This window comes from Passer montanus, unplaced genomic scaffold (assembly GCF_014805655.1).
Source record: "Passer montanus isolate IOZ18808 unplaced genomic scaffold, ASM1480565v1 scaffold74, whole genome shotgun sequence".
Lineage (NCBI taxonomy): Eukaryota > Metazoa > Chordata > Aves > Passeriformes > Passeridae > Passer > Passer montanus.
This window is the reverse complement of record NW_024372592.1, coordinates 3317464-3335614: the sequence shown is the minus strand read 5'-3', so window position 1 is coordinate 3335614 and position 18151 is coordinate 3317464. Positions and strand designations below refer to the sequence as shown.

General features: G+C 47.3%; 1 protein-coding gene across 7 annotated transcripts in view; it reads left to right on the top strand.

Moving 5' to 3' along the window:
• The window catches only part of FRMD4A (FERM domain containing 4A), a 357683-nt gene that overhangs the window by 222481 nt on the left and 117051 nt on the right, over nt 1-18151 (top strand). For all 7 annotated transcript variants that reach the window (XM_039730872.1, XM_039730873.1, XM_039730877.1 and 4 more), the window contains one exon: nt 8817-8882. In XM_039730872.1, coding sequence (XP_039586806.1) covers nt 8817-8882 — 66 coding nt within the window. The remainder of the gene's footprint in view (nt 1-8816; nt 8883-18151) is intronic.

Here is an 18151-nt window from a genome sequence, read left to right as displayed (position 1 = left end):
ACCTCCCTGTGGTCAGCCCCAGCTCCAGAGCTCAGAGGATGCTCTGACCAGCCATATCAAAACTCCTACACTCTCCACTCCTGCCTTGTAAATAATAAAGTTATTTAATTATTAATAATTCTTAATTATTATTAGGGGGATAATTCTTGGAAGCTGGTATATTTTTATAGTGGCAAATGGTTTATTTCCTTGCCAAGAAAGGGAAGAGAAAGAGTTACAGGGGCAAAGGAGTCAAACATAGTAAAAAGTCTGCATTGGGAATGCCCTCTCCTTCTGCCTCAACATCAGAGGGCAGGGAGGGTGCAAGAATTTCTGCTTCCCTTTGTATTTGGACAGATTTAGATCTGTATTATTTTCAAGAAAGAAAACAATACGTGACCTAAACCAGCACAGCCTCCATTCTATTGAGGAAGCCGGTCTGTCCAGGAAAGGGCTCTCTTATCTCAGGATATCACTGAAATCAGGCCGTGGGGCCGGCCGCGCTCAGAGCAGTAATTCAGCATCTGTGGGTAATGCCCTGCTCGGTTTAAAACGTGGTGGTGGAATTAGATTTCATTCTGACTACACGGCTCAAGCACCAAGTGTTTCGAGGTTAAGACGCGGCATTCCCGGCTTTAAAGTTCGCCTGAGAGTTATTGCTTGATGTTGTAAATGGACTTAAGGACCGTAGGAGACGGTTTTTCATTTCAGCCCTGATACAGTAAGCCACTTAAACACTTGCTTATGTCACACTGAAATAAAGGGGATTTATGGACACAGCTATGGGCTTTGCTGAATCAGAGCATTTTTGCTGAGTGCTGTTTAGGGGAAGCATGAAAAATAACCTGTGCAGATGTCCCTGGGTGATGCCGAGCCCGAGCAAGGCTGGAAAGCACTGTGTGGAGGAAGCGAGGAGCCCCTGGGCAGGCCAGGAATTCTTTTGTCAGCTCCTAAGACAAAACAGGGAAGTCACCAGGTCACTCAGCCCGCAGCTTGCCTTAATTTTTGTCCCATCGCTCCGTGTCGGCGTCCACACAATGGCTGGGTCACGCCATCCATCCCAGTGGTGCTTCCAACAGGGTGACACCACTGTCCCACCTCCCTTCTCCAGGAGGGCTCTTGCTTTCTAATTCCTGAAGCTGTTCTCCTCTCTCCTGCCAAATGAGCATTTGCAGAAATCATTGATGCAGCCCCTCTGAAACACATCCCCGTGCAGATCCCCCATGCCATGGGAAATGTGAAACACCACTCCCTTCACATGGGATAGGAGAGGATTTGAAGAGCTGTACCTATAACCATGGTTTTGACAATTTTGCCTCCGTTCACTAATCCATTGGAAAGGACATTCATTTTTCAAGGAATGGGATAAAGAAGCTCGCAGGGAAAGCCAAAGGCCTCGCACACAATACATTCCTCTGGTGCTGTCAAACCTGTGGGAGGTGCTGCATCATTGTCAGCTGCTGTTTTCTGGCCACTCAATCCAGCTATGGACTGTGCATGTATTTCAGAGACTCAAAGCACTTCCATAGCTGGGAAACCCACACTGCTTTAGAAGGTGAAGTCTGGTTATGCATCAGCCACTGGCTACTTCTCTTCATATCACCATCATCCATTCCTACGGCATATTTCTGTGGCCCTTCTTCTCAGCTTCAAAGCTCCATTTGCCACCAAGTTCCCTTGAAATGGAATACTTTAAAGGTTGTTCCAGTTTATTTGAATATGCAACATCTTGGTTTTCTTACCAAAGTACTGCTAGAAGGTGACAAATGCCTGAGAATAGAGCTGGGATACCCTTCCCAGGGGAAAAAACAATTGGCTTACAGCTAACCTCTCCTGCTCCAGAGTACCAAATAGCCTTTCCCATAAGAGAAAATAGCATGAACAAATTTGAATGAAAAAGTGCCTAATGGGCACACACAAAAAGTGTCTAACGGGTTCCTACTTCTTCATACCAAATTTGTGGAAGTGTTCAAGACCTGGTTGGATGGAGCACTAAGCAATCTGATTTAGTAGGTAGTGTTCCTGCCTGTAGCACAAGGGTTAGAACTAGATGGTGTTTAAGGTCCCTTCCAACCCAAACCATTTTGTGATTCTATATTGCTTATTTCAGAAAACTCAGCTCATGTTCTGAACTGTGTTGCTGATCTTGGCAGACAGGACAGGCTACATGGACCTCTGCTCACAAGCCAGGAGTAATGGGCCAAGTTAAAATCATTTTTCTGCCTCTTGAAAAAAAAACAGTAACACAAACAGTTCACCATTTATCTGGGAAAGACTTGTGGAAATAAATAGTGGAAATGAGGACTGTATTGAGAAATAACAGTTTCTCCTGTCTCACATCCTCAGAGCTTCAAGCCACTGAGGCACAGGTGCCTCAGATATTGCCCATTTTAGTGAAAAGGAAGAGCAGGGAAGTGAGTGTGAGGGCTTTGGGATTGGACCAGGGGATGGCATGAGCAGTGCTGCAGACCATGCTGCAGTGCAGGACAGTGGGTAAGTCCCAGGGCTGGGACAGGTGAACCAGATTTGCACCAACAGATGTCTTCCTCCTCTTCATTAGGTATTTTTCCCATTGAGTCACACCTAAAGGACCATATTTAGGCATTGGAACAGGTTTTCCAGGGAAGTGGAGTCACCATCACCAGAAAAGTTTGAAAAAGGAGGAGGTGTGTCACTTCATAATATGGTTTAGTGGGCATGATGGTGTTTGGTTGAAGGCTGGTCTTGGTGTCCTTGGAAGTCTTTCCAACCTTAATGATTCTGTGATTCTATGACTGCAAACACAGGCAGACCCCAAGGGCAGAGCCCAGCCAGTGCTCCTCCTCATGTTCCCCCTCCCAGGTCCCCATCAAGGGTCAGCCCCGTGGCTCAGCTCTTTGCACACTCACATCCCTCCTCATCCCAGCCACCATCAGTAACATTTATTAAGTGCAGATGCAGACCAGCAACGGGGAGGATGCTCTGCAAACACCTGGCATAAAAGGGAAGATAGTCCATTCCTCCAGGGTCTTGAAGTGTGAGTGTAGGACAGGAGACAGCAGACAGATGCAGGCACATGAAGAGGCAGTGCTGGTCAGTGCTACAGGCAGCTGCTTGCCAGACTGGCCCCAGTTCAGCAAAGTGAAGTGCTGCCACATGCACAGAGCTGTGCAGATGTCAAAAACACACTGCTTTTCCTCTCTCTCAACAAGCTTAGGAGTTGCCAGGATGAGAAGGCGGTAAGAAGTGGTCAAGTGGGAGCAGGATGTTTAATCTGAGAGTTTACTGTAATCAGTGGGCTGTCATCTCTCCCTATCTCCTTTCAGCAGCTCTGTCCAAACAGTGGACAGAGTGACACAGATTTTTGTGGATTCAGCACAGTAATTGCCTCCTGTGCAGGCAGTGAGCATTTAGGAAAGATTCTGCCTCCAATTATAATTTCTGATGTGATCCAAGGAAGAAAACACTGTATTCTTCTTTATTCCTGCAGTCACCAGCTAATGAAACGTGCCACAGATATTTATAGAACTGACATTGTAAATAGCATTTGCATTTGGTGCCTTTGAGTTATTTAGTGTGACAGCGCTTTCACCAGGAGGGTTTTTTCATTTTGAAAGGGAAAGGTTCTCTTTGGAGCTGTTTCCTCCCATCGCCTTGGCTGTTTGTGTTGGATGGAGCAGCTCTGTGGGCAGTTGTGATAATTTAGTGACAAAGTGTTGTGTGTACAGGGATTAGCTGAGCGTTGTGAAGGTTTTGGGGCTGTGTCGCAGACAGTTTATAGGATTCTCTGAGACAATGTTTGAGTTACAGTGAAGATGAATAGAGAGGAGGGCAATCATCAGAGCACTTTATGCCACAAAGCAAAATAACCGCCAGCCTGCCTTCCCTAGGAAACCCGTTGTGTAAATATTTGGGTAGAAGCCTCCAAAGGAGATTTAAAGTCTTGTGATAAAGGTAACTAAAACGTCCTTTCCTTGAGAAAAACAGATGCAATTCAGAAGATCCCATGAGTAACCACAGACAGATTTCCTTTCTGTAGCATCTCTGTATTAAACAAACGTATATGTCAGAACTTGCTGTCACTGATGGACCTCAAAATGTTTTGCAAAGGTCAGGATCAGTTTTTCTGTCCTCAAGGTGCAGAAGCCAAGGAGCAGAGAAAGAATGCATGCTCTGTGTAATGCCCTGTGTACAGCCAGCCCTCCTGCAGACTACTCCAGCTCCTCAGCCATACAAACACATTGCTTCAGGTCTCCACGCGCCTTAAAAGCAGTATCTGTGTTTGGGTGTTGGAGATATATTATCTTTACACACATATATAAATGACAGAACTTTTTTAAAGCACTCATGCTCAGTAGTACTTCAAGCCCTTGTGGGGGTCATTCTGCATGTGCAGGCACTAAAAGAAGTGGCAGATTTTCAGAAAAAAAATGTGAGTTACTGAGCTGTTTTGGGTGGGGAAAAAATGTGTTCTGCATTTTGGCGCAAAGTTTCCATCTGAGCTTGTGTTAAGTCTGGTCCATGAGATGCTCATGGCCCATATTCACACCCAATGCATGCAGCTCTCTGCCATATGGATGAGCTGTTAGCACTCAGGAGTGAGTAACACAGTCCCACCTCTTCACAAGTCTTGAGAAGCTTTGGAAATCTGAGGGATTGGTGTGGATGCAGCATCCTGGCAGAGCTGCAGCTGAGTGAGCAGGGATAGCCATGGAATTCAACTAGGAGCTGTCTCACCTCACTTGAAATGTTTGAGTGTTCTCTCTGCCTTTGAGCATCAAGGGCATCTCAACTGTTAGGCTGAACTTGGCTTTTTAATTTCTGGAGTTAGGGAAGAGGGGTCTTGACCTCCAGAAGGAAAGTGGGGGACTGTGTTGGTACAGGAAATATCACTGAGCTCACTGTGAAAACCAGGACTTGATCAGGACTGAGCTCCCCTGTTTCCCTGCCACACCAAGTTTCACTTCTGTCAGGAAGTCTGCTCAGCCATTGTTTCTTGTCCCTTTGCTGGGATTTTGCTTTTTGAAGGTGAAGGAAAAGCTATGCCTTGGTGCCTCTTAGTTCAAGTCCCTCTTAGCTTAGTTCTCTGTAGGAGTGTAGGAGAGTGCCCCTTAATGACAGAATGGCAAAGCTAGCCTTTGTCCCCCAAAAAAGGAAAGAAGCCCAGAAGTTTCTCCCAATGATCAGGTGAAAAGCCACCTTATAGGACTCCAGAGGCCTCACTAAAACTTTGGGGTCACCTAACTGGATAGAAGCCCAAAAGTTCCATCTGGCCCATAAGGTAGAAAAAGAGGAGGACAAAAGAACTAAACTGCTTTTGTGAAGGTGTTTCTACCAGGGGCAGACCTCTGTACCTGGCTCGGATTTTCTGTTTGTTATTTTGCCTTTTATTAAACCTTTTTGTTTCTAACACTGCAGCAGAAGCCATCCTGCTCATTATTTGCCTCCAAAGGTAATAGCTAAACTATCCTTGGGTGTATTAAGTTCCCTTTTGAAAGCTCATAAAACCCTAGCCCGACAAAATAGAACCTAATAGTTCTCCCCATCCTTCTCTGGGTAAGAGCCTTGGGAAAGGAGAACCTCAGTTCAGTCCTGTGGCCTCCCTCCCTCCATCCAAACTCTGGTCCTCTCAGCTCATTTTGGTGATCTCCTGCTCCCACCCACAGGGCTTTGGTGTTGATTTCCCTTCTCTGATTGCACAGGGAAGCAGAAAGCATTCTCTGTCTGGTTTTGCAGGAGGCAGCAACAGCCCCGTGCACGGCAGAGCAGCAGATAGTGCAGAGCAGCCAATTTGCACAGTGTCAGAGGCAGCATCTTTTACCCAGACAGGCTGTGCTAAATCAGGGCCTTCTCGCTGTGCTTTGAAATGCTCCCGGTCCTTGCTCTGACGAACTAGCAGAGTTTGTATTGATCCAACAATGCAAAAAAGCTCATAATGTGGGCTTCAGACACCTGGTGGAATAATAAAGCAGAAAGGAGGGAGGGCAGGACCATCATATTTTAGCTTATATCAAGTAGGAAGCCTGTCTCTACTTTCTTTTCTTTTCTCCTGGAAAGCACTGCTCATTTCTGAGGCAAATGAAAAGCCCCGTGGCTGGAGGAAGGAAACGCTGTAGCAGATCTCCAACCTGTGGACCTGCTGAGCTTCAAGGGATGTTCATGAAAGGCCTTTCAATTAGTCAGCCATCATGTGCTGCATTTCAGAGCTTTGCTTTATTCAGATATTTATTCATGTTCCCAGCTGTTTGCATTTGGGATTTCTTTTAGCAGTGAAAAAGCACTAAGGGGTTATGAAACTCCGGGCTGGAAAAGCACAGAGAGCTAAAGAAGCTCTGCATGGGAAGCAAGTACTTTGCTGAAACACTACAGCACAAAGTCAGACATCTCAGAAAATGTTCTCTCGTCCCCCTTTCACCTTCTTTTATTCATATTTCAGCTTTGTTATAGCCAATGGAGCATAACACACGAAAGCAGGGCTGTGTCCCCATCCCTACCATCGCCACAATGAACTCACTGCTTTATCTCTTGCCTTGGGTAAACTCATGTGAAAGCTGGAATATCAGTGCATATTCCCCATCTTGGAGATGCAGTGGATATGTGACAGTAAGAGGATGAGGGAGATGTGAAAGCACAGCTCAGGCACTCAGAGTTTTATCTGCTGGAGAAGCCCAGTGAAGGAAGCTTGTGGTTCTCTGTGCCTGTGTGAACATGACCCACATGACTCCTCCAAGCAGGAGAAACCACTGCAAAGCCCTTCTGTGAGCCTCTGGCATAGTTTTACAACTGAGCTGAAAGCTGTTTAATAGTGAAAAATCTCGCTCACCAAGTAATACACCTTAGGAGAAGCCATATTTTGCATAACATTTCTTACTGGAGGAAATTCTCGTAAGACAGTTTATTGCCATGGCAGTAACTGGTTGACATTTATGAGAAGCCTTGTTTTACAAGGCTTTCCTTTGGCTGCAATGCCAGGGCTCCAGTTGTGCTGATGGAAGAAGAGAAGGAAAGTGATGTTATTTGGCGTGCAGGATAGAGGTGTGTTAATGTGAATAACAAAAAGGGGTAAATTCTGCGTGAGTCGCATGGGGTTGTGCCTTCCAGAATTGTAAATTGTGGATGAGTTGAAGGGAAAAGCTCATTTTGACAGAAGTTTTCTCATAATAAACTGTGCATCTTCAATGGTCAGCTTAAGGTTCAAAAGAGTTGTTGGAATACTAGAATCTTTGTTTTGTGGAAGGGGCTGGTACCAGGAAAGGGAGAGATGGATGTGGAACAGAGCTGTCAAGAGGGAGGACAGAAGCACCCAGAAGAGGCTGATGGGTTCCTGTGCTGACAGATAGCAGGATGAAGGTGATGCTGCTGGAGATGGCTGACCTGTGGCAATGTCCACACAATGCCTGGATTCTTAAATGGGCAAAGTTGATGGTGGAGCATCCACTACTGCCTCCTGGATGCCAGCACATCCAGCTCCATCAGCTGATAGGGGCAGCTGATTTTTAACCCACAGAGCTGAAGCAGAAAGCTGAGCTGTCCTCAGTTAACCCCCCCAAGCACACTTCCCACTCTCTGCAAGGCAGCTTTGTCTCAGGGGCTCAGCTTGGCACTGGGGGGAAGAGGTGATGGGTGAGGGCAGGAAAGCCAAGGATGCTGCAGCACTTGTGTCTCCAGCAGCCTGTGACCACCCCCTGCCAGTATCCTGTGGACTCTGCTCCCTTCTGATGATACTTTAGGAGTCACCATGGCAAGCAATATTATTAAATTGAGCTAGGATCCATACAAAGCACAGGAAGGTGCCTTGGCTGCAGGTGGTGGGTCCCTGGGGGGCTAAGATGAGCTCTGGGGCTGTGCTGGGTCTGTGCCAACATAGGTCCAGGTGTCTGTGAGTGTTGTAGGGTGAGCCCACACAGGGGGCCTGCTTGTGTGCTGCCTAAGTCTTGCTGAGAAAGGGATTTCCAAGAGCCAAAGAGGCTTAAGGCTGCCCATATCCCATTAACAGATAGTGGGATTGTGCCTGTCTCTGAAGGGCTTTGTGGGACTGAGCTGGGATCTGTAACTTCGCAAAGTGCAGTTGCTCCTCACTCACGGTGCTCTGTGCAAGAGAGGGCTTGATGCACTGTAGAGCAGTTCTCTCAGACCACAGCTCATTTATTTCTTAGGACCCCAATCTGTGGACCTTGGAAGTCTCATATAAGCCTTGTACATATAATAGTTTCATTGGTATTATATGTTAACTGTTGTAATAAACTGCTGGTGTGGAAGCACTTTTGGACCAGTACAGTGATGTCAGAAGTGGCTCCTGTGTTACATCCTGAGTAGAATACTCCAAGTAGGACAAGCCCATTTCAGGATTCAGGGCCAAACAAGCCCCTGGTGCCACTCCAGGGAGCAGCATCAGCACAGCCCAGGGAGGAGCCTGGCTCCACAGTCCCTGTGGCATGGCTGGATCACGGCTGTTGAGGGGCTTGGGGAAATTTGGGCTTGGGGAAACTTTCCTGGATGTCTCCTCTGCCAGCCAAGCCACCTTCAGAGCTGGAGGCCTCAATATGAAACATCAGGGCCCCTGTGTTGCAAACCACCCACTGTCCACACTGGAACACCCTCCTCCTGGCAGCTGCATCCCAGCAGGCACCAGATGCACTCCATGACAGCTACCAGGGTGGCTTTTCTTTTTCTCCTTCCAGCCTTTTCTTTACCCTGGTGCCAAAAGAAGGGGGATTAATTTGAAAAGAAATAAGTAAACACAAGCCAAAAGGACTGCATCGAATGAAAGGCTCCAGTTTCTGCTGGGGGAAGCCAGCAGGCACGTGCTAAGCTGTGACTCCAGGCACCCTGACACACGTTCCTCTTCTCCCTTGCAGATGACAGAGGGTCGCAGATGCCAAGTGCACCTCCTTGACGACCGGAAGCTGGAGCTCCTTGTTCAGGTAGGAACTGCACATTTCATCATTTGATAGTTTGCTACAGCCGTGGGTTTTCACCAGGGTGGGGAGAGTAAAGGGTTTTCAGCTGGTTTTCTCAGCAGCTTCACGCTGTGATCGCCTGCAGAGCTCAGGGAAGATGCAGTAGTGCTGCCTGGGAAGGATCTGCAAAGGCATATCTGTGGGAAGGACTAATTCAAGACATATTTTTACTTTATTCTGTGCCAAAACTGTCCCAGTCCCTGCCAATGAGATAGAAATATACCTCTGGTCATTTTTGACACTGTTATTATATCTCTTAACTATGTTTTTGAGGCACTGCTTAGCTATGAGAAATGCATTGCATCTGCTTAAAATACCTCCAGCTTCTCTGCTTGCCATCCTAAATTGCTGGGCTTCAGTGCTGAGGGGATTGTGCCCATGATCCCACCAGCACTGGGAATGTGGTTGGCAGCAGAAGATGCTGTGGTGGTCATGCCACAGGCAGGGATTTCTTGTAGGTTCATATGTCAAACACAAATATGTATTTAAAATTAGTCCATGTTCCATCTGCCTTATTTCTTACTTTTGAAAAAAAGAAGGAAGACTGGAAACAATGAGAGTCTGGTGGTGGCTTTGTCAGGATTGGCTGGTGAAAGCTGTAGCATCCTCCACTTTCCTGACAATTTTGGCTCCTGTCTCAGAGATCCCCAATGGGTTAACAGCAAGAATTAGAAGAATGTCTTTCCTTTTACAAAGGCTTCCACAGGCAGCCAAAGCAGCAGGAAATGAAACTTCCCATAGCACCCAAATGCCCTGGCTACAGCTGATAAGATGGGAGGGGGGGCAGGATCCTGCCCAGCACCTGAATGGGGATGGCTGAAGGGGACTTGAATCGCCGGAAGCACGTTCAGCCTCTTCAGCCTCGCCTTCTGGAAAGTTGCTTAAAAATGCCATCACAAAACTGTTAATGGGTAATGTTTTTACAGTCATCTAGGAGGTGAAATCCCTCAGCTGCCCCTGACACACAGTGTGTTCAGAGAGTGCCTGGATAACCATGAGTCAGGCCAGGGGTGGAACGAGAGCAGCTAAATCAGGATGACTAATTAAAACAAAACACCATACCAATGGTCTCTGCATAGGCTGCACCAGGTTCTCTGATGCTTTGCAGCTGGCTGGGGGGAAGTTTAGTCACCTTCATCACAAGGACACAGCACTTGGCTTCCTATGTCATCTAAATGCCTTTTCTAATTTTTCTTAGTTCGATTAAAAATTAAAATGGACTATTGGAGAATAGCTTTGCTAAAGCACTGCTCAGTATATTAATAATCACAGCTTAAAATATACTGCAGGAAATCTATGCGAGCTGCCCTGGCCAGCCTACTTATTTGGGGTTTGATCAATGACACTAAAAAACCACAGGAAGATGACAGCCAAGGAGGCTGGTGTGGGAAAATGCATCCACTTCCAAGGGAGCAGAAATGGTGCCACGTGACATTATGTTTTTTTAAGTGTTTGATCACACCTTCAGTGGAATTCCTTGTAATCAATAGAGGAAGCAAATTGCTCTGTAAATCACACTAACTAGTTTGCAAGTGACCCATGGTTGAATTTTATTAGTACAACAAATCGTTTTGCTGTTTTCAAGTAATGTGTGAATGGGGGAAGCCAGGAGGGTGATGATGAAAAATTCATGCCCAGAAAAAGCAGTAACCTCTGTTGCATGCAGTACTCAGACCTCTGAGTTCCTCTGTGCCCCCACATGTACAGGGATGTCCACTGAGGCACCTCAGATGCTTTTCTGGCTCAATGACAATGCTGTTAGGTAGCTTCTGGTCAGGGTGAAATCACTTTTAGGTGGAACAGATGAAGGGGAGAATGGATGTTTTGGACTTGAGTATGTCTCCAGTATTGATTCTCTTTGCAGACATGGGCACAACACTTTGGTTTGCCTGCCTGTAAAGCACAGGCAAAGCCACCAGCATTGGGTGGTGCTGGAGCTGCTCCACACAGCAGGAGTGGGCTGAGGTTACCAAGATGAGCAGCTCTTTGTCCCAGTGGACTGAGCTCCCTCTGGGAGCAACGTGCACTTTGCTAGGGGAAACCTCACCAGCTGACCCATATTGTTTGTATATTATCGTGAGATTTCAGATAAAAATTGTTTTGTAAGTTCTGAGCACCGTTGTTTTTATTAGTGTTACCTTATCTTGTAGCTGAATTGAACTAGAAGCTGTAAATAAAATGTTCATCCAAGCTCAAGCTTCTGGCTATCACTTCAAAGCTGTATTTTTCTGTGGGTGTCTTGCCATGGGCTGGAACAGAGGGCTGGTTTGCTGGGTTTTACCATGAAAGAGGTTCCTCTGTAGATTTGTTGGCCCTCAAGATCTAGACCTGCATTGGCTTGAATTGCTCAGGAGTCGGTGTCTTAAATTCTCATGTGAAATTTCCTCCTTTACAGCAGCCTCAACCTTTCTTGGAAGCTTTTCCACTCCTGTGAGAGTTTAGGAAGGAGCACTGGTAATCAGTAAATTTGATTTGTCTCCACCGGTGAGATCAAAATAACAGCCTAACCTGGATCTGGCTTTACATCACCTCTCACTGCTTGTGTGTGTGATATCAGGTGCTCTGCCTGGAGAAGGGTTCAGGGATCCTGCTGCTGTATTTTCATAGAATCACAGAGAAGTTTGTGTTGGAAGGGATCTTAAAGACCATCTGGCTTCACTCCCCCTGCCATGGGCAGGGCCACCTTTCACTAGAACTGAGCAAAGAATTTCTTCCTAACACCTAATCTAAATCCTTCTTTTTTTTTTTCTTTTTTTTTGGTTTAAAACAATGCCCCCTAATCCTTCTTTTTTTTTTTTTTTTTTTTTGGTTTAAAACAATGCCCCCCGTTCCTATCTCTATCTGCCCATGGAAAAAGTAACTCTCCCTCTTTTTAGTAAAACTCCTTTAAGTACTGGAAGGTTGCAGTGGGGTCTCCCTGGACCTTCTCTTTCCCACACTGAACAACCCCAGCTCTCTCCTCTTTTCTTCATGGGAGAGATGCTTCAGCCCTGTGATCATCTTTGGGGTACTCCTCTTTGCTGTAGAAAAAAAACAGCAGAAGAAGCTGGGTCTGATTGAAGGAGAGAGCTGGGTACAGCTCCCTCAAAAGGGGTGCAGGAGGGCTCCTGGGGCATTTTGAAGCAGCTTTGGCCAGTGACTCTGGGGAGATGAAATTATTTCCTATCCTGCCTGAAGTGCTGCTGGGTAAAACCAGATGCATCTGGGAACAATCAGGGTGTTTGCAAAAAGAAGTGTATTAAGCAAATGTACTCCCTTTCTGTCTGTGAATTAGCTGTGATCAGACATGGGGGTTCATGAATATATCATTTGAAATTTATCAGTTGGTGGGGAATGAGGGCCAGGCTGCAGCAGGACAGGGAGTGGAATTGGTGCTTCTGCTCACAGGAATCAGCAGTGGCTCAGTGTGACAGCTCTGCCAGGCCAGATTGAAATGTTTCAACACCACAAATTCCCTCCCAAAACTGCAAAAACCCCTCTGACAGGCCACACAGCTATTGCCAGTTGGACCCACCAGGCACATGGGTTTTATTTGCATTACCATCCCCCAAAAATAAGATTTTGGCCCAGAGGCAGCATTTATAACCCCCTCTGTGAATGCTGGCTTGCTTCAGTGTTGGCACATAATGCAAGGCTTGGGGTTCCCATCATCAGGAAAGAGATCCTGGCTGGACTCAGACAAAGGGTCTTGACTGAAGTCTTGTCCTCCCAGGTCAAGCAGCTGCAGAGTGGTGCAGCAGCAGCAGCTAAGGAAAAGCAGCAACACAGGCTTTGTGGATAAAAGAAAACCTTCCCCAATGTGTTTTGTCAGATAAATGCTGAAATTTAGAAGGGCTAATCATAAACAGAGACAGAGGATGATCATATGGAAATCTCTTCCTGAGGGTCTGAAACTCAAAGGCTGTTTGACTTGGGATTAGGCAGAAGAGTTGCATTTGGTGTGTGTTTCATTTGATAAATGCCTGTTGAAGATCTAGGGTGTGTGGCAAGTTTATACAGCATGGTTTTTGGACAGTTTTTTCTTTCTGAGCAGGAGCAGAGTGTGGCTCCTTGGATCTTACAGTCTGGGTTGTTTTTTTTTCCTGTTTCTGTTTGATGCATGTTTAGTTTCTAGCACATTTCTTTATTTTTAAAGTGTTTGGCTTTATCCAGCTAATCTTTTTCAGTGAGCAAGTCCATTTTCATACTTCTGGAAAATGGATTTCCTCCATTCCCCACTCACAGCCTCCCTATCAGTTATATTATTTCCCAGTGACCGTGTATCATTTGCCTGCTGCACATGAAAGGTTTGTGTTGCTTTATTTAAAGACTTTTGCGTAATTGGCAATTCATTCCTTTTCATGTGGGTTCTATAAACATGGCTTTTTTTTCTGGGATGGCTGAATCAGACAGCCTGGCTTGATCCTGGCTCCTGCACCGGCTGGCTGTGCCTGTTATCTGACAGCAGCTCAGGCAACTGTCATCCAGAAGTGTTAAGCCTCCTAATTCTTTCTCTCTGGAGGAGCTATTGCAGAAATGGAGCTCATCTGAGGCTCGTAGCAGAGCTGTCTGTGGGGTCTGAAAGCTCTGCAGTTTGATTGTAGGAAATAACTGGGCAATTTGTTTCTAACCTTCTTGCCAGGAAGCACTAAGCCAGGGAGAGACGGGGAGGTCAGCACAACCCATGGGTATTTTGGTGATTAACCCACCTATATGTCCATGTGGACACTTTTTGAGTAACTTTTCTGGCAGCATTTCTACCTCCCAGCTGCCATGCAGGTGCATCCAGAAGCACGTGGGCAGTGACACCTGTACATGCACAGCCAAAATTGTCAGGATGCACTGAACATCCCTCTTTGCCTTGCTCGAAGCCAGCTCTGCTCTGAGTGAGTGAGGAGTCTTTGAGGAGCACAGGATTTGTTTGCAGTGTGCCTGCTGTGGTGCAGCATCTCATGCCCAGGAACCACCTCTGAGCCAGACTGGGAGACACTGGAGCTGTGAGCCAGCACCAGGCTGGCAGGGCGCCCTGTGGGCTGCTGACTCACTGCCACATGGATGGCTGTCACCGTGTCACCAGCAAGGCTGTCCCAGGGGAGATGCTCAGTTTGGAGCACACTGGTATCCCCCACTCCACTGGGATCAGCCTCACTGGCACCAGCCTGAGGCTCACTGAGCTGGGGAAGCAGTGGCACCTTTTGAGGGCAATAGCTCCATTAATTATGGCTAGAGGGAGAAATAAAACAGTCTGCTCTCCTCCCAAAAATGTTAGCATTTTTGCAGTATTTTCAGTACTGCTCATGATCAAGAAATTGCAATCCGTGGGGTTTTTCCACGTTTTCTTACTTCCTCACTTCTGCATGCCAATGAGCAGGGTGGTTACCTGGGCTGGCATGGTGGGAAAACAGCCAAGGTTCCCCTTCAGGTGGTGCTGAGGCTGGCACCTGCCTACATCAGAAGGAGCTACCTAACTTTGGATACAGGTTTGGCATGAGGACCAGCAGTATACCCCATCCTCAGTGTGGGATAAATAAGCCCCAGAATGGCCTCAGTCTCCCCAGGGAAGCCACAATAATTGCAGAAGAATAGGGTCCAGCCCTGCTCCACTGCCAAAACTGGGGATCCTTTTGGAAACATCAGCTCCAGGGCTGATGCAGAACTGCAGCTGCGCAGCCCTGACCGTAAATGGAGATGTTTGGGTGCCAGTGGCTGTCCTTGCCATGCAGAAGAGGCAGCTCCAGTCCCTGCAGAGCACCAGGCTCTGCTCCAAAGGCATTTTTAACCATCCCTGTGGAAGGCAGTGGCAGCCAGTGCTGGGCTGGGAGCAAGCATGGGGGTGAGTACTGCCCTGCCAGCCCCACTGCCCTCCCTACACCCTTGAGGAGCTGCCCAGTGAATATATTCTTGGAGTTGTCTACAGGACATGTCCTACTGGGCATGGAGAGCTGGAATGGGCTTGATGTTGCCCTTGGTGAGTGCCTGAGGAGGGATCCCTGCATCCCCTCTTCCCACCCAGCCTCTCCATGCCTGCACTGAAGCAGCTGAAAAATGTTCCTTCATACAAGGGCTCAGAGGTGACTTGATCACTGTCCTCTGAGTGGCTCTGAAGGTTATGGAGTGCTGTGTTGTTCCTCTCCAAAATAAAAAAAAAACCATGTTTTCTGTAGGGCAGACAAACAACTGGAGACCAGGCTGAACTTGAGTGGAGTTTTATACGAGGACTCTGGCAGGATTCAGTTCTTCACAGTGAGAAAATGTGAAAACATTGAATTTGGATCATAATTTGAGTTTGAGCTGAAGGGTGCTCAATTATGCCTTCTAGAAAGAAGACTGTTTTTCCCAAATTGCAGTGTTAGGACTGTAGTTTCTTTCAGAAACAAATTCTGATTTACTACACCAAGAGTGAGACTGTAGTCCAGCCCAGCAAATATTTGCAGAATTGCAAATGGGATATTTTAACACCTTTGGCATTAATATTACGGAAGTCAAAAGTTTTGGATCAACTCAGAAGGATCCTGCCAAGCAGTGTGGGATTTATATCACTGGGACGAAGCACAGAATTGCCCCTCCACAGCCTGTGGCTCAGGGCAGATGAGGAGTGTGAAGCCACTCTCTTGACAGGAAAGACTTATCCTGGCTTTGTTGCGTGCCTCCCAGGCTCCTGTTTGAAAATTCTGATCATTTTGAGCACAGCTTCAAATTTCAAATATATGGCTGGGCTTGGTCACCATGAGATGGGGAAAGATGGAGGCGAGATTGCTGTAGCAAAAGGGAGGTGGGGCCCTTGGCAATTCATGTCTGTGCTCTGACTGAGCAACCAGTGAACTATGAGCTAAGAGCTCTTCTGCTGAAAACTTCTGTGTTTACCAAAAAAGATACATTTGGCATTGCTCCAAGGTGAATGTGGTGCTGGGAGCATTCCCAGCCAGCCCACCTCCTGCAGACAGCTGCTCTACAATACCTAGATGTTGTCTTAGACCAGGTAAATGGATAAATGAAAAATGGACCAGGAGAGCCAGGTGTGCTACCAAATCCATCCTTCCAGCCTCCAAGGCGTGCCTCTGTTGAACTGCTCTGCAGAGCCTCTCTAATGCTCTCAAAAAGCATCCACCACTGCCATCCATGGCTTACAGAACTTCTGGTGTCAGACTGGAGGGCTGTATCTTGGGGTTCAGTTCTCAGCTTTGGCTCCAGCAAACCCACAAGTCCACAGAAGTCAAGCCTGGAGAGGAGAGTGTTTGCTGGGAAATGGAAATAGAAGAGAATAGGGGCAGAAAATAAAAACATTTGATGTGCAGAGCTGGGGAGTTCAGCTTAAGAGCCAGAGGGATCTCAGGCAAGGTGAAGGTGGCAAAGCAGATATTCTCAAGGTTGCCCTTGATTATGAGGGCAGAACTGAAAATACTTAGGACAGGAGGCAGAATTAGCATCTCAGAAGGAATTCCTGAGCTGGGCTCAGAAACTGGGGGTGAAGAGCCTCTGCTCTGCACCCTGTCTTGGCTTCATTGAGAACAGAGTGGTGCTGGTCCAGGCTCAGCAGCTCCCAGGTGTGCTGCATGTTCCAGGCTCCCCAGAGCTCACCGTGGGTGAGAATGGACACAAACCCTGTGTTACAGACGGTTCTCAAGGGATGGAGCTGCCAGAGGAGAACATTCCAGCAAGGCAGGCTGTGCAGAGCAAGCTGGCAAGTCGTGCACATCAGCGAGGGTCACAGGGAGCAGGATTTGCAGAGGTCAAGTAGGGTGCACAGCTGCAGGCAGGGATCAACAGCGAGCCCAAACAGGGAACATGGAGAGCCTCCAAGGGGATCTGCCCTGCACCGAAGGTCAGTCTGGTCAAGCAGCTCTAGAGAAAGCAAAGCTGTGTCTGGGAAGGGCTGGACTGGAAATTAATGAAACCCAGCAGGGATAATTCAGCCTGTCCAGATTTGTTCCTCAGCATAGGCAAGGGAGGAGCATCAGCAGAAGCTGGGACAGGTGGAGGCAGGGGGCAATAGCTGCTGGGAGCAAAGTGTCCCCGAGAATGTGCTGGGTCAGGACTGACCTTGCCGAGAGCAGAGGTACCTGTGTGTCTTGAGGAAGTTAGTTGGAGGGGAGGATGCTTTCCTGGTGCAGCAGTGCTGCACATTCCCCTCATTCTGAGCAGCCTGATGGCTTCTGAGCAGTGCTGAGAGCTGGTTTCACCCCATGTGCCCTCGGACCTCTGTAACTGAGCCCTGCAGGCCTGCTAGGTGCCACAGGAGGAGCCTCAGGAGAAAGACTCCCACAGCAAAGTACTCACAGCCTCATGAGAAAATGAACTGGGAATGGCAATCATTGCCCTCCACAGAGTGAAATGAGGGTGTGATTTCCAAAGGCCTGCATAATCAATACCCCTATTATCAGTCTTCCAGAATAAATTGCATTTAAACTAATACAGGCTGGGGAGCTATCCGTGGGCTGTCAGGAGAGAGATAAGCTGAAGACACATGTTTATTCATACCGCATATGCTGAGAGCTGAATGTTCTTTACAGCTGGCTAAATGGGGGAGAAGATATTCAGTATTTTTTGCAGTTCTTCTGCTAAAATTTGTCAAAAACCCTTAATTTTGAGCACACCTGGAACTTTTCAAAATTATGGGGGTGGGGAAGGGAAGGGGCTGATGAAAATCCCACTAAGCATCTGGTGAAGGAAGCAAGCTATTTCCTTTCTGTAACTCCTGAAGCTTTGCAGAGCATCAGCAATTTAAGTTCTCCTGCTGACCTCCCACCACATACACCAATACAGGAATAGGACATCCAGCATCTAATGGGTCAGTTTCAGAGAAAACATCTCACTCGCAGTTTCTTGTGAGAAATTCAAAAATTCACTATTGTTTATGCCAGGCTCAGCTGCTCTGTGGCTTCAGTGGAGCTTTTGTTCAGCCTGGACCAACCTGCCAGTGTCCAACAGTGGCTGTGAAATATGTCATTGTATTCCATGAGATGCTGCTCCAGCCATGGACAAGCCAGTGTCACCCAGCCTTTCTTCCCTCACCCAGGAGCAACTGCAGGATCTGCTCAGCTGTGAGGCACCAGCAAGCTCAACAGTGGAAGTAAATGAGGTTTAGCAGCAGGACAATGAGGCTGAAATCCACAGAGCTCCTCCTACACTCTGCTGTTGCTCCTTCATGGTGGAGCAGCCCTTGTGTTGGTACCACATCCCATCTCTCACCTCCAGCCCTGGCTTGTCTGATGTGTTCCATAGCAGGCAGTGGTGAGATTCACCTCTTTTAACTT